The sequence below is a fragment of the Amblyomma mixtum genome, chromosome 2 (assembly GCF_055824585.1).
Source record: "Amblyomma mixtum isolate Tamu chromosome 2, ASM5582458v1, whole genome shotgun sequence".
Classification (NCBI taxonomy): Eukaryota; Metazoa; Arthropoda; class Arachnida; order Ixodida; family Ixodidae; genus Amblyomma; species Amblyomma mixtum.
The window spans coordinates 22,033,899-22,061,752 of record NC_143013.1 but is presented as its reverse complement, the minus strand read 5'-3'; the positions used below and the strand labels follow the sequence as shown (position 1 = coordinate 22,061,752).

At 44.6% G+C, this 27,854-nt stretch overlaps 1 protein-coding gene across 1 annotated transcript; it reads left to right on the top strand.

Moving 5' to 3' along the window:
- Positions 1-168: 168 nt before the first annotated feature.
- On the top strand, positions 169-27,632 carry LOC149358657 (kinesin-like protein KIF11). The gene is made up of 24 exons (XM_089570810.1): positions 169-379; positions 504-660; positions 764-837; positions 1,684-1,942; positions 2,221-2,436; positions 5,538-5,604; positions 6,044-6,122; positions 9,681-9,873; positions 11,562-11,650; positions 12,192-12,279; positions 12,473-12,586; positions 12,776-12,871; positions 13,269-13,476; positions 14,525-14,697; positions 16,319-16,447; positions 17,749-17,916; positions 18,907-18,993; positions 20,011-20,072; positions 20,894-20,993; positions 22,958-23,041; positions 23,180-23,498; positions 24,333-24,472; positions 25,163-25,243; positions 26,818-27,632. The coding sequence occupies exons 1-24, from the start codon at positions 318-320 to the stop codon at positions 26,905-26,907; spliced, it is 3,135 nt and encodes a 1,044-aa protein (XP_089426936.1). The 5' UTR covers positions 169-317; the 3' UTR covers positions 26,908-27,632.
- The last annotated feature ends 222 nt before the right edge of the window (positions 27,633-27,854 follow it).

The following is a 27,854-nucleotide window of genomic DNA, read 5'->3' as shown; positions in this document are numbered from 1 at the left end:
CATTACAGGTCAATAGACAGTATATTTTTTTTACTCTCCTGAGAAGCTTAAGAGAAGAATAGTCATAAAAAATAAACGAAACTGCACTTGAATTCAAGGATGATTGAATTGCTATCAACAGCAGCATATCACGTGTTAAGCTTGTGACCAATGAGGTTACGAGTTTGAAGAGAGGCTCGTGCAGGAACTGTGGTTCAAATAGAAGCAGTGAAGACGAAGAAGAATATTTGGCTGGTTGGCAGTTTCGAACGTTAGGGCAAAGAAGAAGCTATCGGCAGCCGGTGCATGTTGATGTTCCCGTGTTTCTGCCTCCTCTAATGAGCGCCATGGCTACGAAGAAATTGGGCAACCAGCACATTCAAGTTTTTGTGCGGTGTCGGTAAGTTTACGGTAGTTTCCGTCGCCCGTTACGCGTTGTGTTTTGTTACCTTGCGAGTGAATCGTGTCGCAGAATTGTTTTTTGTCTGGAGGCATGGTGAGCTTATGGCAACATCTCTGGTTAGGCCCCCGAACACACTGGAGAAGAAGAGCGGCTTCATTAGAGCGGTCGAGGTTGTCCCGGACAAGAAAGAGATCCTTGTAAATGACCGCGTCGTGCCAGAGCGCTCCCTCCGCAAGTCGTTCACTTTTGATAAAGTGTTTGGACCCGAAGCAAAGCAGGTAAGCTTGTAATCTAACCATGCATGCTTTTGTTCACCTCGCTCGCGGGGGTCTCTCTTCTTGACGCACTGGCACTTGTTTTAAACTTTTTTTGGCCTTGCAGATCGACGTGTACCAGGCGGTCATGGGGCCCACCATAGCCGAGGTCATGATGGGCTACAACTGCACTGTGTTCGCGTGAGTGTACTGAAAGCCGAGTCTTCATATTATTGCCGGCGTGTCTTGATTACTCTGAACTATTCATCACTTTACTGGTTTGTTGGGTTTACTGCTGGGAAATGTTGACTTCGTGAGGAACGCCACTCGCTCATGATGTGCAAATGGTGTGTAATGAGCCAAAAGAAAAGCGAATGTGCTGTTTTCTAAGGCTAGTTTCACTTGTTATCTTCGGCTGCAAGTTGTTAGTTTTAAAACTTTAATTCGTCCAGCTTAGTTTCACTGTTGCGAGCCCTGCCCAAAACCTTGCATATCACTCTTACATATATTCATATTGTGGTTGCGCAAGTTGTAGTTTCACTGAAGCGTCAGCAATGTGTTGAACTCGGGGATGTCAGTGGGCTCAGGGTAATTCAAGGTGCAGTCCTTCAGCTAGAAATATTTAAGCTGCTGTGTGGTTTTGTCAATGTGAATGAATATTTTCTGTGTTCAGTATGTAGCTGGCAGTTTGGTACTTTTTAATAGACGCTATGTACCTGTGTTGTTGCTGCCGTGATTTGCTTATCTTACGTCTATTTGGCTCATTTTCTTCTTTTGTCGCAAATCCTAATATTTTTATAACTTATAAGCTGTTTCTTTCTTGTTCTCATCGCATTATGGCATGACAGCTATTAGTATGCACAGTCAACTGCTACAAAAGCCACTGCTTTACTATGGCAGTTGCTTAGCTGTTATCAAAACTAGAGCGGAAATAATAAATTCAGGTTTATTTCCTGTGCATATATATACTCCCACACTTTCCACCATCCCTATGTTTGATTATGCTTCTTTTGATTATGAAATTGCTTCTTTTTTTTGCTTTTATAGATATGGCCAAACAGGCACTGGAAAGACGTTCACCATGGAGGGGGAACGATCCAATGTTAACCTGGGCTGGGCTGATGACCCTCTGGCCGGGATAATTCCTCGCACGCTGCATCAGCTCTTCGAAGAGCTCCAGTTACAAGAACTTGAGTTCACTATCAAGGTCTCCTTCCTCGAGCTGTACAATGAAGAGCTGTTCGATCTGCTTAGTGCACACGAGGACACGTCGAGATTGAAGATTTACGAGGACTCTACTAGGAAGGCATGTGGCATTGTTTACCCATCTTTCTGTTCAAAAGGCGGGGTGAAATAAGTCCTAAGCTTTATGAATGGAAATGGGTGAGCGCGTGGCAGATAACTTCAAACCCTACTTGTGGCGATACATGGTGACTGAGTTCAGAAACGAAGTGGAAAGGGAGGTGCAGTGTAGCCTAGCCTCTGGTATTCACGCCAAAATCTAAGTAAAATAGCTGCGCATCTCTGAATAGTGAAGTATGTAGCATGCCGTTTCATTTCCGTTGTTCTTTTTTGCATTCCTAGGGCTCCGTAATAATCCAAGGCCTTGAAGAGATAACGGTGCACAACCGGGAGGAGGTCTTCTTCATTCTTGAGAAGGGCGCCGCAAAGCGTCAGACTGCAGCCACACTGCTAAATGCAACCTCGTCACGCAGCCACACAGTCTTTGCAGTCACGGTCCACATCCGTGAAATGACTGATGATGGTGAGGAGCTGGTCAAGACTGGAAAGCTCAACCTGGTGAGTGACATGCCAAGCTGCTCGAGTTGTCAACGTTTTGGTTGGCGCTGATGTTCAGAAATTTTTCTATAAGTTTTTCATTTGACATTCGTGGCAAGTGGCATTATTCATCCAGTGTACACTGTCAAGGCTGCTCGTTACGTGGACTCTGGAAACATTGAAAACCTGCATCATAAGTTGAGTTGTTCTTAACCAAAACCATTGACTCCAAACGTAGCTGCTGTCATAATGCAACTTCAGGGTTTTATTTTTGAGGTTCACTTGTCTTTATGCAACTTTTATTGTTGGTTCTGCTCTCAGTTCTTATCACATGTGCAAAAATATACATCCATCATGTATGTTTTGACTCGTGACTAGTGGATATTTTTCATTAGTTCCCCACGTCTGCATCTCGGGCGATTTCTGAACATTCTTTTGCATATGTTGGGGTGTAAATGTTGCCAGTCTTGCTTCCTGTTCTGCACTGGCCTAGTTCACATATTATGAGCAGTGCCATCGCTTTCAGTTCAGAAGCGTGAATTTTACTTCAAATAGACGGTTTCAGCGGTACATTTTTGTGCACTCACTCTGCTCGTGCTGAGCGCACAGAATTGTTAGTGACGCTTGGGCTATGAGGGACGCAGTAGTGAAAGGCTCCATATCAATTTAGACTGCGTGGGTTTCTTCAATGCACATTGCATAGCCCACTGGTATTTCTGTTATCTCCTTCATCGAAATATGGCTACCGTGGCTGGGAACAAACCCGCGACATTGGTATCAGCAGCTGAACACCAGAGCCAGTGCAGTGGCTACACAGGAAATTGTATTTTACTTAGCTGCTGGGGTCACCCCTGGTGATAAAAGTTGGAAGTATAGCAATCAAGAGAGGAATGCTTTATTGTCCCACTGCGAAGAAAAGGAAATTGCTTGTTTATAACATTTTGTAAAACAAAATGTTTCAGGTGTTATTTATTAGTGAGCTGGAATGTCTAATTAGAGAGAGTGTGAAGCAGCAGTTCCCTTGCTGTACGGGTTGTTTCAGTACCTCTGCTCCGCATGTGAGCAGAACAAATTGGTCTGCTCATGTGATTCCGCTTGCCTGCTGATCAAAGCAGGCACGCAGATTCGCTCTGCTGAACTTTGTAATGCCACTGTTATGTCATGTTGCAAAGCACTGCCATCAATTGCACACTAAAGTTCTGATTTTGGTTTCTGGTTCTTGATGTTTTTTGTGCATATTAAAAACTTGTACTAACAAGCAATATAATCTCTGAGTATTCTGTGATGACCAGTTCAGTGTGTTCGAGAATTCCTACATTCGTCCTTACGGTATCAAATACCATGCAGTATTGCAAAGGCACATGTGTTATTCATTGCTTCCAACAGCACATTGCACTCTGGGCAAGAAAGCCAAAATTACGAACGTGATTGGGCCAGATGCATGGTGGCCAGTCATAACTGGCGTCTTTTTCATCTTTTACGGTACTCTTTGTTTTGTGAGACTGAACTTTAGGTTTTCTGAGTTTTATACCCCTGCCACACGGCAAATTTAATGTCATTCCCATCGAATGACATTCGTTCAAAACGACATTAGTTTGCTGCCACACGAGAAAATCTAATGTCATTCGATGAAAACGACATTAGGTATCGAATGAGTTCCCTGAACACATTCGCCTGCGACGTCCGAGCTAATGTGTTTCCTCGACACCAGAGACTTGGTGAGAATATACTGCGAAAAACACGATTACAAAAACGTCACAAGCACTGTAATATTTCCGCGTCCCTACGATTGTGCTGTCGTTCATTTATGTATATAAAAATGCCAAATAGAATTGGAAAAAAATAAAACACTCTCGCTACCAGCCTTGCGTGGTTAACATTCACAACATGGCGACGCCCAGCTCGCCCGCTTCGGGCGGAATACTGCGTCGCCGCTGCATTTTTCGAAGCGATAGCTTGCTCTAAACGGTTGTATTCACTTTTATTTTGTGCATTCTCATCCCTCCGTAACAATATAGGTTTGAAATATCAGTCGCTTTTGAGATAAATTTCAGAATTTCTTGATGCTAGGCTTAACTATGTACGGCGTACACTGTCGTCATAGCAACGACCCCGAGCGAAGTATTTCTCCAACTTTGCACTAGAATCTACATTTTCATTTCATCCAATTGATTTACATAAAAAAAAACAAAGCCTTCGAATGCATTCATTACTGCCGTTAATAAAAGAGAAAAACGTTTTTTCGGCACTCAGTTCAGGAGGTTTGACTTGCTATCGCCTAGATGGCGCCACAGTATGTTATGCTTCTCGCGCGCTACGCTAGTCACACCCAACCACCGTGCTCCCTACTAAAACTGTTGCGAGGACGGGCGGCAGTGCGCGCAAGGTGCGCCCGTAGCATGCGCAAAGCTTTTGCGGACGCACAGCTAATACTGTAATTTCACCATAGGGAGCATTTCACAATATGACGTCCGCCATTTGCCTGCCGCCGCTGGCTGAGGTTTGGCTTGGCTTGGACTTGTGGTGGATAGCAGTGATCAACACGTTATTGAAATCAACGTTTTTAGATCCCTCGCACAGCGCGCCTATCTAAATACGTTGATTAAAATGAGGATGAAGATTTTAGAATCGGTTTCCATTAGCAAAGCAATACTTTTTGCATCGTACTGAAGCATACATCGAAATTTTTGTATGCTGTACTCACTGTACTCTTTTTCCATCGCAATCGCCATCATTTGCAAATGACATTAGTTTTTGCCGTGTAGCAGCGCGCAGAAAAAATGACATTAAGTCGAACGAATGTCATTCGATGGGAATGACATTAAATTTGCCGTGTGGCAGGGGTATTACTTTCCATGCTGTGAATGTCATGCACAGACTTGAAATGTTTTGCTTGCTTGGTCTCGTGTTGAGCTTTTGTGTCAGCATATTATATTTTTAGGTGTGACTCATTTTCTGTGACCACTGACCTAGACTGCCAGCATATCCAGTCGTACAGTTGGCCGTAAATTGCATATTGGTGCACTTTTCTAGCCACTGGTTTGGACTTGCCACTACCTTTCGTGTTAGTCTTGTAGTTTGTACTGCTGGCCTATTTCCTGATGACATCATTCTCTCCAAAGGTTGACCTTGCGGGCAGTGAGAACATTGGCCGCTCTGGCGCTATTGAACGGAGAGCCCGGGAAGCAGGCAAGTGCCTTTCTTCTCCTGCTCTCACTTTCGCTATTAGCACTGAGTGTAGAGGGTAGCAGTGGATCTGTGTTGGTTGAAAACAAATGGAATAGGGACGGCACACAAGTTTTTCTAAGATTTGCACCGATAGCAGTGAAAAGAAAGCTTGCACAGGATGAATTTTATTTCTGCACTGAGGTTTAAAATGTCTCGTAAGTGGTAGTCATGAAGAGGAAAACTGTTTAGAAAGAGTTCAAAACATTGGTGTGATTTCTTCTGATGTATTTCTTTTTGTACTGTGGCTGCCTGTGCCTAGCCCTATGTTTTTGTTGTGCTTTCAACTTTAAGTGCCATGCCCCATGGAATAGCAAGCACGCCCCGCAGAATAACAAGGAAAGCATACCACGTTTTTTCCAGCAGCTGACTGTGCTTCCTCATTTTTCCACACTCTGTGCAGGCAACATTAACCAGTCTCTTCTTACCTTGGGGCGTGTCATAACTGCTTTGGTGGACAAGGCACCGCATGTACCTTACAGGTATGCTTTCAGTTTGCTTTTTATAATGCTCATTTGCTTGAGAGAGCTTGTAAATAACATTTTGCGAAACATCTAGCTAAATCTTGCGACCTAGCTGTACTCACACCTGTTAACTCTTTCGCTACCGCGGAAATATGGACGATTTGGAGTGTACTGAAAGAAATTTTTTTTTCACAAGAACTAACACACCCAGCACATATTGCAATATATGAAATTGTAGCTTATTAGTTACACTTCTGAATGAAACAAACAGATGAGTTTTGTGTGCGAAAGTAAATGAACATTTATTTGTGAAAAGTATATAGGAAAAACAAAAATTACCGGCTGCACTAAGCCAGCACTTCATTAGAGAAAAACTGGAATATACAAACTGTGGCACATGTTTATAGCTGTCATTATTCACAGTTACAGCTATGAAAAAAAATTACTGCACTTTCCATGGCCTGTCTGGGGTCGTGACTGTGGTGCCACTGTGAAGAGCAATCAGGGGTGAAGATGTGAAGCAGAGGTAGACTGACAGGTGCTTCACATAAGGTTTTATTTTTGCTCCTCCCTTGCTCTCTGATAGCCAAGCTTGAAGTTTCTTCTTTTTTTCATTTTTTTCGGTTGGTGTTGAATGGATTCTATGGGAGGATTGAGGGCGTGGACTTCTTTTCCCTCATCATAGTCGAAGATTTCTTGATAGAGCTGCTCTCTGAAAGCCAGCTGATAAAATTTGGCCTTTTAGGCAAGCTCTAAAACATCAGGATCGATGAAATAAGTTTTATCGATGTGGTTCAAAAGCCAGGACACTTTCTAAGTCTTGCCAATAGATGCTGCCGCCGCTGAATCATCCGGATCCGTTTCGTGCAAAAAAAGAAACAAAAAAAGTGAAAAACCAGTTTTGAGAAATGATTTTTGATGGCAGAGGGCTAGAATAGATTATTCTGGTATTCCACTAGAGATATAGTCGTGGCAGGTCAACAATTCCAATGTATATGATGATTCCAATGAACATCAGGATCTCCAACAGATTCACGTCTTCCCATGAGCCGTCACACCGAGCGTATGTTTGCTTGCTCAAATTCTTCATCCATGCATACTTATTAGTGTTTCCGCACACGGTCTTCATCATTTCCGTCGTGAAGAGCACCAAAAAAAGTCGAGGTCGAGCGAATCTCCGAGCGCCGCTCCGCAGCGATGTGCCGATATGGACACCTAGCTGTCGTCGTGGTTGAGAAACGCGACGCGACCTTGAGCATTTGGCGAACTGTGTTCGCCATACGTTGTGAAGACCCTGAAGCACAAAGATAAATGACTGTCATCAATTACGAACCGTATGCACCGCAGAAAACACACAGCGAACGAAAACAGAACTTACATGCAAGTACGCACTGACGTTCCAGGCTCCCGAGGTGAAGTCTCGCTGTCGAAACCGAAATCTGACGTTTGTACATAGTTGCCAGACTAATAACCGCTGCTTTCGTCGCAAAAAATGAAACCGAAACCGGCCGACGTGCTCAGTGTCAGCTTTCGCTTTCAAGGAGGGCGCGGCGATGCGGACGCCATTTTCTCCGGCTGACACTGCTGCGGCCGTTCAAAGTTTTATTTTTCATGGCCCCCCCTCATGTCAAAACACTGAAGCCAAGGCTGCAATCGAAAGAGCTGTTGTTGAGCTCGCTAACTAGATGGCGGAGCACGTCCACGACGCTACAAAATGAGCTTTTTTGCGTGGGCGATTTGAATCGATCATATGCGAACGATGGCCTATGGCACGGTAGCGAAAGAGTTAATATGCTTAATTTCTCCACTGCTAGACTGAAACCAACGCACAGTAAAAGCTTGTTAATTCAGAAACCCAGATAATTCGAACAACCGGCTTATCCTGGCCAGCAACCATGAAAATCTGTTGTGTCTGACGTTCTCCGATTCGTTTGCTACGGGTCGTGCACCGATTAATTTGAATGGGCTTCTGAAGGGAGACCGCGTCTAGGTATGATCGGTACGGCAAGAGATCATCGGAACAGCTCTGCTCAAAAATCTTAATTCCATGCTGCATAGTTGCTCGCACACCTCTTACGTGCGCGTGACGGCAGGTGTGACAACGAACAGGCGGCCCCGTGTCTAAGAACATTTCGACGGCTTACTTTCGGTTCTACCTTTCTGGCCCTTGCGCCAGCTCGCAGCGACGGCGGTTCGTCCAGCCAGCATCAGCAGCCAGCATCAGCAGCCAGCCTAACACAGCTGCCCTCTTTCTTTTCTCGCGCCTTCAGCGCCGTCTCCTTCGCTTGCGTCTGCGTAGTTGTGTTCCTCCAGTGCACCTAAATTGCGCGCTTGTCACGTGCCGTTCAGGCGGTGAAGCCTCCTCACGCATGACTTTGCTGCTTATGATTAATGTGACGTGATAGCAGTGTAGCTACACTGCGTCGCATCGTGAAGAATGCGGGCGGCCCTTATGATATTGGAGTTGTTTTGCTTCGATGCTCCTGACAGTGTGCATGCAATAAAGCATTGACGGAAACGTGAAAAACAGTCTGTGACTCGCTGTCCTCACCTTAAAATTTGGCAACCATTTCCCAGTCTTTCACCAAATAAATTTACCATTTCATAAGTTTTTTTTTTTTTTTCGGGTCATTTGATAATTCAAACATTTTTTTCCCAGTCCCTTGAAATTGGAATTGACAAGCTTTTACTGCATTGATCAATTTTTACCGCAGATATCGCATTTACTCGCATAATTAATGCACTTTTCTTTTTCACAAAATTTCAGTAAAATTTGTGAGGTGCGTTCATCATGTGGGGTAAAATATTCAGAAAAAAATATGAGGCAGTAAAAAAAAGGGGGGGGCATAAGTACGCTGACGAAATAAACACCACATCCAGTACAACTTCTCTTCTAAATTAAACAAAACTCATTCCCCTCTACGATTTCCAGGCTCATGAGTACAGGCAGTAACGTTTATTTGAAACTCAGAAGTGCAACTCGCGTAGCAGCCCATAATGCTGCCAAAAGAGGGCCAAATTTAAGTACACAGAGCATAGCCCCCAGCTTTCAGATTGAAGTGAAATCAAAACAATTTGCTACAGTCTATAATTTGACAGCTCGAACAGAGAAACTTTTTGACTATGCTCGATTTCTAATGCTTATCTGATTCCAACATTTTTATTGGCTGTTCATCCCATGGGATGAAGTATACTAGTCTGGTCATTAGACAGATGGTGCTTTGTAGTAGTACTTAGTTGTCTCGTACTTCAAAAAAAGGGCACCTGCTAGGATATGATATAATCATCAGCAGACTAAGCGTCAAAAAAATGGGGTGCGTTCATTACACGAGTAAATACGGTATTCATCCTTTACTGCGAAGCCCTTCTTGTTATCATCTGTAAACATGAGGAGTAAAACCGTGCTGCAATAATGTTCTTGCTGCCAGTCACCTGTGTATCAGAAACCTTGCCTTGAGTTTCACTTTGGCGGGTCACTAATTCTAGTAAAGAAACAACTGGCCGTCTTGCTTTTTTTTTTTGGTTTTTCAGTCATTCCTTCTTTCTTTTTTTTTCTTTTTCTCTTTCTCCATACAGGGAAAGCAAACTGACGAGGCTCCTGCAGGACTCCTTGGGCGGCCGCACCAAGACTTCCATCATTGCGACCATTTCACCAGACATGTCCAACCTTGAAGAAACGTTGAGCACCCTGGACTATGCCCACCGTGCCAAGAACATAACCAACCGCCCAGAGATCAACCAGAAGATGACCAAAAAGGCTCTCATCAAGGTAAGGACCGGCTTGCTGCTTTTCTTTTCTTTTTTTCACTTCTTTTGCTACCTTTTGTGAGATTAAGTTTGATTCACTGCCACATGCACCCTGCTTTTATGGCCCACGCTCAAAATAGCATGCACCTGGAATTGTCAGACTTGTTGAACATAACGTGTGTGATCATAAGCAGCACCATTAGTACCTGAAGAACTGACTTTTGGCTTAATTATTGTGCTGCAGGGGATTGCATTTATAGGTTTTTGGTGTAGATTAATGTCCTTCTAGCAAGCCTAGAGTCAAGCTGCATATTGCATTGTGGAACCCGCATATATGCTGACCTGCATATGATACGAGGTGTAATTTGGAGATAGCAAGGATGGAAATGAAGTTTTCGTCTGCGTATTATGGGAGTGAGGAAAAGCAGTCAGCTTGACTTCCGGAAGTTGCGGAAGCCGAATGCCCTCCGATTATTTGTGTATGCCGACACGTCTAATAAGACGCATGTAGCGCGAACGGCAGGCACAGAGGCGCCGCGCTGGTGACTACTCTCGTTTTGCGCCACGAGCATGCGCTCTTCAGAAATGTTCATAGTCTGAGCTTTAGTGATCGTTGTTGTCGGGCGTGATGTCTTCCGAGAAGCCCTTGTTCGAAATTTCCGGAGCCCTCCACTACGGCGTCTCTCATACATAGCCTTAGTCGCTTTGGGACGTTAAACCCCATAAACCAAACCAAACCAGAGATACCTTTTCATAGTAACGCACCTTCGGTACCGTTGAGCGCATTCGATATCCTGCATTTCTTGAAACCACAACCGGCAAGCTCCTCGGGAATGCTGGCCCGAGTGTCCACAATTCAACTGCACAGCATGGCTGGAGAGGCCAGTGTCCGGCGGCAGTATAACGGCAGGCTTTCCCTGCCTCATCCAGGCTATGTAGCAGCGCTTGACGTGGTCCCGATGCTTTTGGCAGCTGTGATTACTCTCCTTTTAAAAGCAGCCAATTTCTGCTTTTGCGGCCCTATACCATGCGAGATGCCATCAGTTCTGGGCATTGCAAGGTGAGGTCAGCATAGTGAAATGATGTTGAAATCGCTACTAGCGACCTACGCCACCGCTAGATAGCGCCACCTCTCGCAGGAGTCGTCATGAAATCACACTCAATAATAGCAAAACCGGAACTGCGGATTTTGGTCGAAAATTGTTCAGATCCACATGTAGTGCGAGGTGGAAATTTGACATGCTAAAATCTGGACAACAACCTTGTATTATATGTGGGTTTTTATAGTATTGCAGGTGCAGTCCTAACAGACAGCTGACAAGTTGGAAGCCATGTTTGAAACAGAAAGGTGCAGAAGGGAAGAGGACAAAAAGGAAAGTGAAGCAACAGGACAAGCGCCGTTGTCTCATGTTCCTTTGTGTCCTCGTCCCTTTGTGCCTTTCTGTTTCAAACATGGCTACGATCCAAGCGAAGTTGGATCTCGCTTCATCTTGGTTCCTGTTTATCCAAATGGAGGCTTTGGCCCTTTCAATACCAAGTGTATTCAAAATTCCTACTATGATTTGGACTTCATGTAACTCTGAACAAATTTTCAGTTGCCTTCAAGTTCGTAGACTGAATGTGAAATATTGTGAGCTTGCATCTCGGCTTTCATTCTTGTGATGCCAAAAATGCTTGCCCCATATTGTGTTTCTCGTTTCATTGTGACAGGAGTACACAGAGGAGATAGAGAGACTGCGGCGGGACCTCGCTGCGACCAGAGACAAGAATGGAATCTTTGTGGACCAGGAGAACTACAGGTACCTCGCCTGCTGAAGCCTCAGTGTATAGCAAACAATTGCTTGGAAGACAGCTTTTTCTTTGCAGCAATTACTATCAGAGGAACCAACAGCTGATCAGACTGCGTGACTAAATTGCCATGGATATGAAAAAAATCTTGTCTTGATTAGCAAGTTATATCCAGTGTCACCTGTTCAAAAGATGACTCCAATTGCGAAACTCTACAGAGAGCAAGGCAGTTCTGTTAGTGGCATTCTGCAGTGAAATTTGGGCACTGGTCTTATTGTGTGACCTTCCATTGGTGCAAGGATCGTAGCTGTTGTCAACTGCATCACTTTTCTTAAAGAAATGATGCTGTAACTGCAATTTTAACTAGCAAGTGGTGCTACTGTCATAGCCTGCCTTACCTGACTGACTTTAAATAGTATCTGTCTTAATTGAAATCTTTTGGTAGTTTTCAACAGTGGTTCACTGTAGCCACCTCCTGTTTTGGGGGTTTTCTGTGCTTGTTTCTAGGTTCCAGAGCTTGGTTACTATATATCATTTTCTTTTTTCCCCTAGGAACATGGAATGCAGACTGAACAGCCAGTCACAGGAAATCCTGGAGAAAGAAGCACAAATGGATTCCCTGGCAGAAAAGCTTTCAACAGTGAGTGTCCTTTTTTTTATTCTGTCTTTATGCATAAGGTGAAGCTTCTCTTCGTTGCAACCGTTGGGCGAAATGTTTTCTCTCTCTGCTCTAATGGGGGCTGGGGGAGGGGGATTCGCTGAAATAAATCGTGTGCTCTTCACCTTCTCATAAGCAACCTTAACCACATACCCCTTATCATTTTTTTTTCCAGGTTACGCAGCTTTTTGAAAAAACAAAGCAGGTGGTCGCGGAAACGACTAAGCGGCTCGAAGCAACAGCTGCTCAGCTCCAGGACACGAAGCTGAGCTTGGATGCAACAGAGCAGGTAAAGTAGCTTGCATGCTTTTTTTGGTTTTTCAAAGCAACTCATTTTTGTCTCGTACAGATTCTTTGATATCTGCACTGTGCTGCTGGCATATCTATGGTAGCCATTTTGTTGTGGTGTTGATCCCAATGACAGTTTGCAAGCGTTGTCTTGTATGTTGTACCAATGCGAGGCAAACTTTATTTTCAGGTACTCTCAAAGACTTCAGTTGAGAGGGACGAACAGGCCGCTCTTGTGCGAGCCCACAGCAAGACTGAGGCTGCACTTACTGCAACTGCTGAAGAGGTAATGAAACTGAGGCAGGCAGCGCTATCTATCAAAAGAAACTCCACTCCTAATGCCTTTGCTGTTGATTCTTGTTCCTCTAAGACCCCTTTTCAATTTGAGGACATTGATCGCAAATTCAAGTTGCCCTGTTTCAGTGGATTATCACTTCCTAATGAATAGGGAGCTACTTGCACTCAGGAGCTCTTAGATAATAATAGATACAATTAAACCTGGATGTAACGAACCTCTATGTAGCCAATTCCTCTTGTTTCTCAATTCCCCAACTCCGTTCCCACTGAAGCATGTGTACATGCAAACTCCATGTACTTCTTTTAACAACCTTTAGTTAGCAGAGGAGTGGAACGAAATGGCACGTTCATGGCAGGCATGACACAGTGGCATGTTTGCCTTGCAGCTCGTTGGAGTTGCCAAGACTACCACGGGCGACATTGACCTGCTGCAGCAGAAGCTTCAGCGCACGTCCGCCATTGACCAGACCAACCGGGAACGGCAGTCAGCGTTCGTGGAGAACTCAAAAGCCCGCTTTGGCCAGGTTGAGACAAGCTGCACTGGACAGGTTGCCAGCCAGCGGGATACCCTCACTGGCATTGGAAGCTCATTTGGCAAGTGCTGAGACATCTTGTGACTGCACCTCATAAGGATGCCAACTGCTCTCCGACCCCTATGATTTCAGTTGGGAGAGTTAAAAGCTGGGTGAAGTGTAATGAAAGCTTGCAGGTGCCTCTGCAGGCAAAATCTGCTAATCCTGGCTTTAAGGAGTGCGTGTTTTAGAGGGGCGCCACGATGTTTTCTTCAGTGTCGATTAATCTTGTAAAATGGACTCCTTACAAGTTCCAGGTATCAGTGCAAAAAGAGTTATTGAAATATGATCATGCATACGAAAGCTTTTCCACTGAGAAAGTTAAAAATAACAAGATTGGACAAAAACATGTTCTCTCACCCAGTGCTGAGATTAGGCACTACCAATCGAAACCGTGCAGTTCCACTTTTCATTTCCAGTTCCTCTTGCAATTTCTCGTGCAATTTCATTTCAGTTCCACCTCATTTCCAAAAATAGTCTTATTTATTGCGATTTTGGTGATTTCTTTGGGCATTCAGGCATCACAATGTTGCATGCTTTGCACAGAAAGAATAAGGATCTCATTAATAAGATGGATTGGTGAGCTAGTTGGTTCATGATCGTATATTTGAGCAACGTCCTCGTTCACTTTCTGCTGCTCAAATATACTACAAAGATCTCGTGCTCGATTTCCAATGCAGGGCTCCTTTAAGCTCTACTGTAGCATTTTGTACTCTCAAAATATACTAATCTGTAAGGCTTACAGGTTTCACAGGGCTGTGAATGCATTGTCAAGATTAGCTGGTCAAGGAGCACAACTACCTTGCCTTCGTCGTAAAACAAGAATTCGCTCGCCCTATGACTGTCCTGAAAGAACGAAAGTCCGTCGGCAGACATACAAATAAGCAGGTATAATTAATATCTGCCAAAAACTGCATTCACGGGGAAAACCTGGGTGCTTTTGAGGAGGGAGTGGCTTTGACAATAGTTGGCTTCACTACTTGGCATCGCATTTATTTTGTCCCTTTTTTTTATTATTTTGTAGACATTAAAGCTTTCCATCTCACCCCATACTTTCTTTTGGTCTGCAGCAACACTCTGTGGCCTCATCCAGCAGCACCAGGCTGCTGTTGCGGCGTACACCTCAGAAGCCAGGAAACTTGCAGATGAAAGTGGTGCGGCCAGCGTGTCCACCTTGTCATCGCTGCAGTCCACAGTCCAAGCTCTGCAGGAGCAGCAGACAGCACAGATGGCTACAGGCTTGGTACGTGACATTCAGTGGTGCCACAGCCTTCACTATATTATGAGCTGAGCCTTTCACTGCTCATTTCTGCTGGTGGCGACTGCATTTCGATGGAGGTGCTTCGTGACTCTGAACCTCTTGTACTACTTCATACTTGGGCACATTCGAAGTTTCCTGCAGAGGTTACTTGTACATGCCCTGAGTAGTTGCGATTAAGCACTATGCTTGCTAGGCTCATGATGGCTATTAGTGAAACCAGTAGCCACTGTGAGCTCTTTATGCACGTGCTTTCAGTACCGTATGGAATGCTGCCAGTCAGGAGCAGCCAGTACTCCAATAAACTGCTCTGCAGCAACCCCAACAGTAGCAAGCCTGTCAGTTTTGTGGTACTTTATAGATTTTCCATGATTGCCGCCAGGGTCGAGACTAGCGCCGGTCACCTGTTGCAGTTGCCTACCAAAACCATCCATGAAACCCACTCACATAGTTCGACTGACACAGCACAGCAACGTGTGCTCAGTTCGTGCATTTGGTTTTCTTGAGTGTATGGTGAGGAATCCAGGAGGTCTGATTTACAGTTGCTGACAATATTTCGGACTCAGGGGCACCAATATAAAGGTCATTATAATCGAACAGTTAAAAAAAATCTCTCTGCGAATAACACTAAAAATCTTTAACTTCGGCACTCCCCACATCCGCTTGCAAGCGGTAATATTGGACTGTATCTGAGCCACAGTCATGCTTTTGTCATGTCCTCACCGCCTCATGTCACAATTGTACCAGACAGTGCGATGCAGCTGCAGGTCATGCCGCAAATGAATGCACGCACTGCGCGAAGCAAGAATAGTCGGACGCTGTCGCATGCACGTTGTAGCTCACAGAGCTTGGCAACGGAGTGTGCAGATATCTCAAGTGGTGGCAGTGAAGAACAAATAGCAAAGCCTATCCAAGCCAGCCCGTCCGATTGACTCATGATCATGCTCATGGCAGAGAACCAATTGGTTATGACAGCGATGTCCGCTCAAGTCTATATTTGGCTGAAAAAAGAAAAAAAAAACTTGTTCACAAACGATTTCAGCTGTGTTGCTGGCGTTCATTCTAGTAAAAAAAAATCGAACTTTTGGATTCCACAGAGTTCAAAATAACTGTCATGAGAATGTACATGTTCCTATGAGTTGTGCCACGGTTCCTCAGTGAAGTCCAAATTATCGGAGTCCAAAAAATCGGTCGGCTACTGTAATCCAGAGCTCTCCACGATGGCGTCTCTCATAGCTCACATTTAGCTGTTTGGAATTAAACGTCGCACATAATTTGTGCTTAGTGTAGATGTTCTCATTTGACACTTGCACACCTGGTGCCATGACTGTTAGGTCGCGGTTACTACTTGTAGTTTTTTTATGCATGACTGTTGTGTATCAGTGAAATCCCATAGGGATGCTTGTGTTAAAGATAAGCCGGATTAACCCGTTACAGCTCATTTGAGCATTAATGGGGTCTTAATAATTGTGACTAGTACCCTTCATTCTGGCTGAGGTTGCAGCACTACATCGACAGATGGAACGTGCTCTTGGATGGATTCAGAGAAATGCGTTTTGTGGGTCCTACAGTGCTGGTGGCACATTTGCCAACGTTGCTTTTGCAGGAAAGCAACCAAGCGAGGCTCCAAAGGCTGTGCCAGTCTGTTGTTCCTGAACAGACGCAGGAAGCGCAGAGGAGACTGGCAGAGCTGGAAACGCAACAGTCTGCCCTCGCGGAGCAGGTCTCGTCTGTGGTCAGTACATTCTCTGCGCCATTGGCATTTCTTGAAGCTTGGCTGTGTTTTCTGTAGCATCTCACTGTCTTGGTTAGTGTGCATCAGTAGTGTCCTACTACTATTGGCTTAATACCGGAGGATGATGTACTGTCTTGTTCTTTACCATGCAATGTAACCATATTTTCTTGATGCGGGTTGTGCTACTGTAATGCCTCTTATCCGTGGGAGCAGCAACTAAGAAACGTAACGAAGATGGAATGGAAAGTTGTGCATGTTTGGCTGCAAGCTTTTCCAGTTATGTAACGCTGGTTTCAAAAGAAATTCATGGTCGATGTGCGCAGCTCGGGCGATATCTGATACTGACGAACGCACTCCAACGCAGAATGTCTCATCACTTCCTTTGGTTCTTTTGAGGCGTGATCCACCTTTTAGTATAGCTCATACTGCTACCGCGCTCTGTAAGTGCGCATGTGTAGATCATCCTGAGGGTGATGGATGGTGGTGCCATGTGCCCGCCAGCAGCGGTCATACTGGCTGTGCCTGGACCATGAAGGAAGGAAAAGTGTCGGGAAGTCTCTTGTTTTTGCAAGGACAAATGGGAGACTTTGGCCGATGGTGCAGCCAGTGTCTGCCTCAGTGTGTGTTGCGCACGTGCACACTCACTGAGATGGTGGCCAACTAGCGGGGGAGAGCCCTCATCTCTGGCTTCAGATGTGACATGATGGTGTTGCCTAAATTCTTTCCTTCCTCCACGGTCTGGATCAGTTTGTATGTTCACATCAACTGCGTGCAATAACCCTGCCATTAAATGCTGTGATAAAGGAATATAGACACCAAATTTTTGCTTGTCTTTTCTCTTTCAAATCATGTGTTACATGTTTATGTACTTAGATTACTCCATGGTATTGACCTACGGCTGCTAAACAGCTTATAATGTTGTTATAATGTTGATGTTGTTTTGGTTTTTATTTCATCAGCGGAACGATGGCTTTGACGTGTAGTTGGAGTTCAGGTCTTGTGAGCCGTGAAAAAAAAAAACTGCTATATAATTGCTGATATGTTGCTTTTGTCATTCAAATCTTGATGTAGGCTGATTTGAGTGCTTTAATGAGTTAAAACTACATATCAGCGTTTATGGTTCGAACTCGAAGTGGTCTAAAAATTTGTGAATTTTGCAGAGCTTGAATTGAAAGGTCTGTTTTTGATGCACTGGATGTTAACTGGGCTGAAATGTCACTTCAGATGAGAGTGCTCGAATAAAATTGAGTTCGGATTAGCTGGAATCCATTGTATTTTGCAAATAAACTTTGGTGTTTCAGTGCCGCCTCTTCTCGGTGGAGATCTCTGCACACCACGATCGGCAGGGGCGTCTTGTAGCCTCCATTCTGGAGGAAAACGCGAAGTTGCACCGGCAGTTGGATGCCCGCAACAGCGAGGTCCGCCGACTGTCTGCTGCGCTGGAGCAGAAAAGCATTCAAGCCGAAAAGGTTGGTGCACGAGGCATTATTTTATGCTCTTGCTCTAACAAGTTCAACTCGCGATTTCCTAGACATTCCCGTTAACTGAAGTTGCTGCCACGGTGGCTCAGGGGTTATGCTCGGCTGCTGGCTCGAAAGACTGGTTCGATCCCAGCTGCATTGGTCTCATTTCATTGGAGGCAGTGTGCTAGAGGCCTGTGTGCTGTGCAATGTCAGTGCACGTTGAAGAACCCCAGACGGTCGAAATTATACGGAGGCCTCCACTACGGCGTCCTTCACAGCCTGGGTCGCTTTAGGAAGTTGAACTCCATAGACCATAAATTAATTGCATTCTCATCGTTCTATTGCTCCTATTAACGTCCACGAACTAAAATATCATTTTAAAAAATGAATGTGATGGCTGATACACACAATTTCACGAATAATGTTTAGCTCCACGATTTTTTGTGAAGCCTTGAATTGATAAATGTCTGCCTGATAATATGCGAAGTGTGATATTTCATAACGAAGATTCCAGGGTTTCTTTCCTCTTGCAGCATTGCGATTCACCAAGGAATAACTGTACTGCTGCAGTCTTTAAACCATCTCTTCATTTCTCCTGCAGATATTCTTTGCTGCCATTGCTATGGACATGCTAGCTTGACTAGTCCTCTCGTAAAGTTAACAGTGCTCAGTTCAGCACCGCTTGTGTCGTATATGAATGGCTGCAACAGCACCATACTTGCTTCCGGGGAGTGTGGTAGCAGCTACACACTGCATGCACCAAATTGCATGTATTGCTTATTGGCACCAGGCGTTGCATTTTCACAGCACTGAAAGCATGAAACTTGTTGGAAGCAGGTTGAACGCTTACCATTATAGCACTCTTTAAGGACATTTCTTGTCATTTTTGTTAGTTTTCAGGGTGTGTTGTGGTGTTGTGAGAGATTAGTTTTCACACAGGTTCATTCTCACCATTGTCCCTCTCCCCCTTTTTTTCCTCCCTTTTTTTCCTTTCAGGAGGTGACCACTTTCAGGCAGAGTGTCGAGAACTTTGTGCAGTTCTTCATGTCATCAAACGCTCTGCAGGCAGACTCGATGGCTAAGGTACGACTGACAATACCTCTACTTGTACCAGTCAAGCTGACTTCTGACATAACTACATTTGACGACTGCTGGCAGTGTATGCAAATAGAGGGTGAAGAGACCTCTGCAAATCGAACTGTAGGCCAGTGCACACAACGCTAAGGGCAGGAGCAATATTCTGATGCCTGTGAAGCTGTGTTGATCGCCTCTGTAGGGAGTCTGTTTGCAGGGATAGTTGCATGCTGTACATGTGGTGTTCAGTGATGCGCAGGGCATAATGGAAAAAGAGGAAAGTCGGCTGGGAATTGTACCTGTAGCTGCTGCATTGGGACCTGGATATGCTGCTTTTAGCGTAATGCACGATGAATGTGTTTTTACACATAGCAAGATAACTGCTTCAGTTTGTTCAGAATGTTTTAGATATGTGGAGTTAAAATTAACAAGGGCCTTTTGCATGCACTTGATTTTAACATGACCAAAGCATCAGCTCGAATAAACTGGAAGCTTGAATTAACAACATTCCACTCCATAAGCAACTGCAACTGCAAGGACTCATTTATCTTGGAGAGAATTTGAATCGACCCGTTGGAACAACTTTGAATCCAACTCGTGACGTTGCCAAATAGGATGGGTTGCCACGCTATTGAAGTGAATGGTGGTGTAGTATGGCCTCTAGGGTCTGCACCAGAAAATAGATGTCGATACAGGCATTTTCTTTCAAAATCTGCCACTAATGACGACGCCTGTATTTCATTTTTTCGGGCAGAGCTTATAATAAAAGCTCTGTCTGATTTGGATGGTGTCTTTGTGACTAAAATGGGGTACCCTGTTGTTACAGGCAAACTTCAATTTGTCCTCGGTGTGCCTTTAAGCTCGGACGAGGACTGTTAATTTTCTCAAGTTTGCAGCTGCTTGAAGCTGGGTTGGCTAGCTCAAGTTGCACGGTTTTCCTTGACATCGTCCTAAAAGCTTGGCCCAAAAAAATGTACCACACCTGCCTCTCAAACGCCAATGTAAATTCTTTTTCTCATTTTGCAGATTGATGAACTTGATGCCAAGACCGTGGAGGCCAGTGCTGCTCAGGTATCCGCTGTCAAAAGGTACGTAGCACATTGGTGTAGACCCTGTTTGAAGCTTTCTACAAAGTCTCTTTGCAGACAAGCTAAGTCAGCTGTTGCAGTTTGTTATTTCTTGATTTCACCTTTGTTTGCGTTTTCCTGTTTGCCTGAACGAAGCAAGGCAAGCTGAAGGCTTATCTGATAAATGTAAAACTTGTGAAGTATATGCACAAAAAGTTTTTTGAAAGAAAGAAGCAGAGAGGGGAAGATGTAAAGACCCTGCTATTCAAACTTCTGCAATCCAAATGAATCAGTTTAAGCGCCAGGATCCTGCAGCTCGAACCGCCTAGACTGAAGTGAGGTGACAGAACCAGCAAGTTAGCACTGCAGTCAAGACAGGGGCTGCGGACAAGGCATTCACCAAACCGTTCCTGAACAACCCATTCGGCTACAGCTGCTCAGTATGCAGTTGATGAAGTGCATGCACGAGGTTGCCAGTAATGGTATACCGGATTTGTCGCAATGAAATAAGGCTGTGTTCACTTTCGATGTATGACGAGCTATTTTATGAGCGCGGACTTATACTGAGTATACAGGTGCGCCAGCTTTGGACACGTTGCCTGCTATATATGAAACGGTGCATAGTAATGACTTGAGAGGATGTTCTGAGCTTAAGGGATTTTTTTTCCCTGCGAAAGCAGTGGGGTGTATCTTGTGGGCAATGACCTGTAGCGAATATGTTTAAAATTGAGTAGCATTATTGTCGTTGCAGGTGTGTCTTATTTGTTTGGCACCATGCAAATGGCATGGAAGATTCAAGTTTCGAGGCACGTTCAGAGCTTGTTCTCGTTTTGGTATTTCAGCACCACAGATGAGCTGATAGTGTCCTCGAAGGGCCTCGTTTCCAGTGCCACAACCATTCAGCAAAGCTGCTCTGAGGCAGCAAGTGACCACTTGGCAAAAGTGAGTGAGCTCACTTATCTGAGTCTGTACTCTGGTGATAGACAGCTGGGTGTGACACAACTGTTTGAGGACTTGTTCTGTCGGTACACATAGCAGAACAGTGCAATAAGAGTGGCATCGTAATTTTTAAATTCATCCATTATGATTTCACTGGACATTTACCATATTGTTCCGGAACTTTTCTTTCATGTACATTTTCCAAATTTGCACACTGTACCGACTCCTGCCTAAGCACAAGCAGGTCTTACAGCATGTGTAAATAAATAAACCAAGTAAACAAGTATATATAATTGGTCTTTAATTCTGCAAGCCACTGAAAACGCTCCAACCAATTGTTGTGTTGAGTGGAATTTGCAAATGCAGCTCCATTTGGCCTTGGCAGCCCAGCCAAGCAAAGGAGGTAGCTTTAATGAAGAGCGAACGCTTCGCTGACCTCAAAGAAGGTCCCAGATTGTCCCCTCACCCCCTGTGTGAGGACCGCCACAGTGTAAGAGAGAAGCGCATTTTTGCTGCTGCCATAAGTGGCACTACGGACAACTACATCAAATGTTTCTTATTATAGTTAAAAATCAATTGCTTTACTCTTTCGCCTATGTTGATGTTTGTTCAGCAGAAAAATAAATGTATTTATTGCCGAGAAAATTTATAAAAATAGAAAATTTTTGTTTATTTTCCCCGCTACTTGATTCAAACTCTTAAGGTCAAGTCCTAAAAGCACTCCATGGTCGCCATTTAGAAGTGAACGGCTGTGTAGTCCAGCCACTGAGATCTGTGAAACAGGTATCTCCACCACTGGCTGTTTGGATGAGGAAATTGCATGACATCAAGACAGATTTTCATGCACTTTTTTTTTGTCCTGTGTGTATTCGAATACAAGTCAACAAAAAGCGACTTTTCCCCTTCAAAAGACCCTCTTCCAGCGAATGGCGTCAGCTGATTCTAACTTCCTGGCCCAGGTTGCGTGACAATGCTGGGAGTGCCCTGAGCTGCTTTTATCTCTTGTCTCACCATAGCTTATAAAAGCTTTGTTTTCAGTGACAGTAGCATCTTTGTCATTAGAACATGGCAGTATGTTGATGCAGACTTTCTTTAATTTGTGCCGAGTGTCCAGAGTACCACAGCGGTGGATACTGGCTTAAAGGGCAACTGCAGCACTTTTTTGAAAGTTTCGCGATATTCAAGGATTCAAATCTATGTAGGCTGTAGGTAAAGCATGCCAAGTGTTTTTGCACTAGCATTTAAAATAGTGACGTAATCGACGATTGAATTTTGCGCTTCTCCTCAATGCACCGGAGGAGTGCAGGAAAACTCAGCGTGACGTCACGGAAGGTATGATTTCAAATTACCGCTGTCGTCAGCCGCACCCTACCCTGACGCGTTAGACGCTGCCAAACAACTCTCGGCAGGGTTCGCCTTCGGTGGCGTTGGTTTTTTTCCTTCAGAGCAGGCGTTTGTGCGTTGGAAATGTACCGATACCTTCGATGACGTCATCATGCGCCCCCCACTTGGCGTTGTGCGCTGCGGAGAAGCTTGAAGGGCGTCCGGATTTTAATCAGCGATTACTTCACTATTTCAAGTGCTAGCCCAAAAAGACTTCGCATGCTTTACCTGCAAGTTTAACACATTCGACCCTCTGAAGCTCGTTGATTTCTAAAACCTATGTAGTTTCCCTTTAAGGATCCGCCCCATGTGGGAGGTGTGGGGTTCTCCTCCCAGTGCCATTGGGTACCTACCGGTTTCCAGTCGGTACAAGCCTTCCCCTGTCCTGGCACCCAGTTTCTTTGGGGCAAAATGCTGTATAATGGGTTTTTGATCCCACCGTGAGCAGGCGAAAACACCTTGTGACATGGCACTTTTTGACCAGAGTCGCCCTTGCACCATTAAAAAAATCCATCGTCATCAACTTTAAGCGCACACTGTGCTTGCTTGAATGTGAAACAATCATTCTGCTTTTGTTGATACAGGCGGAAGAGGCTTCCCAGAGCCTTTCCAACATCCACAGGGCTGTGGAGGAGATCGTCACCACTGAGGCCACTTGTCTTTCTGAGGTGAGCTCCGCTAGTTTCTGTACGGGGCCAAAGAAACTTGGCCTCCTCAGTAAGCTGCTCCTGAAAAGCAGCCTAGCCTAACAGCTTGGAACTGAAGTATCCCGAAACAACTTTCCTGATTTCCGGCATTTGCTCCAGGCCCTTGTGGAACAGAAGAGAGAAGCAGAAAATCGCATGGCAGCCTGCGTTGAGAGCACGTCGCAAGCAGTCTCCGAGGGCTCTAGGGACACACTGTGCCAGGCAGAGAAGGCCAAGGCATTGGCCGACAAGGTTGAGACGAAGGTTGCCGAGGACTGCAGCCAGATGTCGCTGTCATGCCAGTGTGGCACTGTGCAGACTGCCAAAGTGCAGGACGGCCTGGAGGCACTGCGTGCCAGCGTTGCGACCAGCATGGCGACATGCTCATCCGCAGTCTCGGACTTCTTCAGCCACGACCTGCAGGAGTACGTCCCCACCGGTGAGCTGATGCATTCAGTGCCCACAGCTGTGGCTTGCAGTGGGATTAATTCTGTACAACTTAGTACTAGCAGCTTTTATGGTTGCATCTTTTTTTAGTGCGCAAACACTGAAACCCCCAATCTCAGATTTTGGCGATGTTTGTCTGTCCGAACCCTCTGTGCGTGACCTTGAGGTTGTTCAGGAAGAGCAACCTAGGTCTCTCAAGTCCCACTGTTTGCAGTAACTGTCATCGCAAGGCAGTGGTACATTGCTTAACCGCTGTATGAGGACTCCCAGCGATCTATGATTGCAAAGTAGAGAGGTACCAATTCCGCAAATATGGGCGTTAACCCATTAATGCTATGACTTAATGCTATGCTATGACTTAATGCTATGCTATGACTTAATGCTATGCTATGACTTAAGCTCTGCCCCTAAGGTGGAGCTGAAGTCTGATTTCACCACTCTTTGTCTGAAGCCTGCTTCACCTTGAAAACCAAGCCTCGAACCAAAACAAAATGAAAACCCAAGTGCTTAGTGCACCTAATTCACATTTGGCCTAACCACGCTACATTGGACAATTTTTTTTTTACTCTTCTTTTTCCTTACATATGAAACCTTGTTTCCAAGATAGTGAGCTACAACCCCTGGCGTTCTTGACATCATGTGTGCAGTCTTATATGTTTATCCTCCTTCATGGTTAGTGTCAATGAAAACAGTTTAGTACTCGTATGTTTGACTTCTTCTATTGCACTTCTGATAAGACAAATTTTCTGGTCCTTTCAGTTCATCGGAAGTCTGCTGTGCCTTTTCAGATCACAGATTTTCTCGAATTTCTCTGTGCTTTCTCTAGGTTGCACGCCGCAGAGACGGGAGTACAGGTTCCCGCAGGACCTGCCCCAGACCTCGCCGCATGAACGCATATTGAACCGGCTTCGAGCTGCGACGAACATTGCTGCTGCCACTGCCCTTCCACTTCCTGGTTTCGATGATGTGAGTGGATCTGCATGCTTTGTTCGTGTTTTTTTTTTTAATTCACTGTTGCTCAGGGTCCGTGCTTCTGCAGTGCGTTTGCATTATCAATTTTTTGCCCATACCAAGCAAGTTGTAATATGTTGCAAAAGTTATTGGTGGGCAGGATCTTTACAATTACAGTAAATATGCTGCAGTAGTCCAAATTTGAGCGCTTAAGAGTTCTATGTACCCTCCTTTCTCCAGCAGCTTTTATTTTGGGAGCTGCTTTTTTTCTTCTTTGTAAAAATTTTTATTCTTTGTACAAGTTTGTTGGTTGGCTCTTGATGGCTATGTTGACATTTATTTGGCTGCACAAGACTCTGCTGCTTTTCTCCTCACCACTCTTCAGACTCGTGACATTAATGACTCCGTATTCAGTGGAAGGAAAGTTCTCGCAGGTGGTCTCTTAGAGAAACTAAACTGGCACTTGCATCTGCACAGTGTGCTTGCAAAAGCATTTTTTATTTTTGGCATTTTCTGGCTCGTGGAACTATTGTTTTCAGTGGAAGTATCGTTATAATTAGAATGAAGTAATGTATTGATATAGGCAGACTTAAGTTTTTCTCAGTGTCTCTTTAAAGCTACGAGCAGAGTATTTGTTGGCGGCATGCTTTCTTATGCTGCCATTTTTCTTTTCGCCGTCCCTAATCACCTTCCCGTCTTAATCAGATTGACCTGACTGTACCGAAGTCAAACGCCTCGTCTTCATCTTCATCGACAGAGTCTCTGGCTTCTGCTTCTAACGTGTCGGTAAGTCGTATGACTTCGGCATCTTTTCTCTGTTCTCTTCTGTTTCTCTTTTCCTGTTCTCATTAACAGGCCTGCATAGGTTTAATGCGCTTCATATTTGGCTTTCCTTTCATTATTGTGTTGTATCAAATGGAACTCAAGAATTGAAATTTAAGGCAAGGCAAGCTCAGCCTAAAACTGCTCTACACAATAAGAACACAGCTAATACAGCTCGTTTTAAGTATGCAGGATATTGCAAGGTATACATAGTCACCAACTGAAAATTCGGATTCTTGATTTTTTGGGGGGCCCCGCCGCGGTGGCTCAGTGGTTACGGCGCTCGGCTGCTGACCCAGAAGACGCGGGTTCGATCCCGGCCGCGGCGGCTGAATTTCGATGAAGGCGAAATTCTAGAGGCCCGTGTGCTGTGCGATGTCAGTGCACGTTAAAGCACCCCAGGTGGTCGAAATTTCCGGAGCCCTTCACTACGGCGTCTCTCATAGCCTCAGTCGCTTTGGGACGTTATACCCCAATAAACCAAACATTTTTGGGGGCTTTTTCGAATCACCGCAGCATAGTCCATAGATACTATGTATAAGAGCACCTCAAATTTAGGAACGCACCGCAACTGACGGCTCGATTTTTCAGACCCTGCTCGCACTGTATCAGTTGTTGGTGACGGCATGGCTCTGGCGAAGGCTGCTGTCTGGTAATTTGGCTGCTTACTAAACACAGTGTTGGTTTAGAAAAGATGCTCAGCCAATACCTTCCATTCAGCTTTTATCATCCCATTTTGTACTAGGGCTGATGATTATTTTTCAGTTAGCACATTTTGTGTTATGTTTTCGATTTCATCCAAGGCTTGTGGAAGTACAGAATTTGCACAAATGTAATGCGGAAAAGGAAGGGGGGTTCGATTCCATATGAAAACCGAAGCTTTGCGTGAACATTGTGTCATCTTCTGCGACCTGTATCATTTCATAAGCAATCGATAAAAATGCGTGATAAAATGGAGCGCAACAAAACCACCCACACTGTGCCCAGTGCTACGAATGTTCACCCTTTTTTTTTCTGTTCCCTACTCTCAGTGCACTTTTTGCACTTTTATTTTCTTTCCTGTGTTAGTGGTCCACGCTGCCTTTTTCCACGTTCATGGCCATTTTTTTTCCCCCTTTGTGCACTGCATGCTTTTTGTTACAGCCCCAAGGCCATCGAAGAGTTTTCTCCTCGCAGCTCACGAGCATCATGGTTAAGCCATCTCAAAAGCGCTGTTTTATCGGCTAAAGTTAAAATACATTTGCCTTCGACTGATGGCCTTGCAATTACGCTGTTACCAGTGTGGCTCTGAGATGTCCTAGACTGTGTGCTTGCCACGATGTTGTCATTCTGCAAGAAGTACGTTGCTACTGTAATTGTTTCTTTATTAGATGTCTTTAGTAAAAATGAAAACAAAAAAGCACAGTAGTCTTTGGAAGGCAAGATAGGACTGCAGTTTCACTTTACTTTATCCGAGCTCTTACTATACCCGTGTTTACTAAGGTTCTAAGGAACTCACTAGATGTGCTGTTTTATGTGCTCTACTTCAACTACCGCAGGAGAACAAGGAAAACAAGGCTCGAGGCTACAAGCAAAAGAAACCCTGCAGACAAACAAGCAAGAAGCAGCTTGTGCAACGCAACGTTTAGCGGAGCGATTTTTATTTTTCACAAAGAAAGCCTCATTTACTCTTCCTGGCCTTCATCCTTCTTCTTAATTCTCGTGTGTCATCATCGAATGACCATGCTTATTAACCCATCTTATTCTGCAAGTTTTATACCGTGGCATTTTAAGTACTACTGACAACTGCACTATAGCTGCAATACCGTAAGTACACTGTAATCTGCCTAACTTTATTTCATCTTCAATGCTCTGGTAACTTTCAGTCAAAATTCACAGAAAGAAGACACTTTCTTGTCATTCTTCTGGACTGCAACATTAAGGGGTGCTGCAACACTGCATAAATGGTGGGGGAAAAGAATAAAAAAAAAAATGTTTGCTACAACAGAGGGGCCAATGCATAGTGCCAAGCATGCAGTGCCCTGTTGTACTTAAAATTGTAGCCAATGTCTAGGCTTTGTGGACAAAAGCTGCTTTCACTAAATTAATGCTCGCCATTAATGCAGTATTTTTTTAAAAGCACACTGAAAGTAAGCAGATACTCCTTGCATATGCCTCAGTGCCAGTATTCATGATAATCTTGTGTAAAGTTTTACTGGTATTTGGCACCACTGTACAGATGAGTGCTTGTGTGGCTATGGAGCATGTAATTTTCTGTCATTGTGAGACCTTGATTTTAGTACTTTGTGGATGTTTTTGTTCTTCACACATTGCATACAAGTTCACTAAAATAAACTTGTTCATTGACCATGCAGCCCTGGAGTCCTTTGTAATGTGTTGAGAGACATGCATCATTCCCGAGACAAGGGATGAACCTTATGTGGAGGATTTCGTACACCACAAGAGTTAAAGCAGCTATTCCAACCAACCATGCACAATGTAGTCTGATAACAGTCAATAACAAAGTAGCAAATGCCCCTTAAAGCAGGTTATGCAACCAGTGATGACCTATCATCGTGATATCGCAGCTGACTGC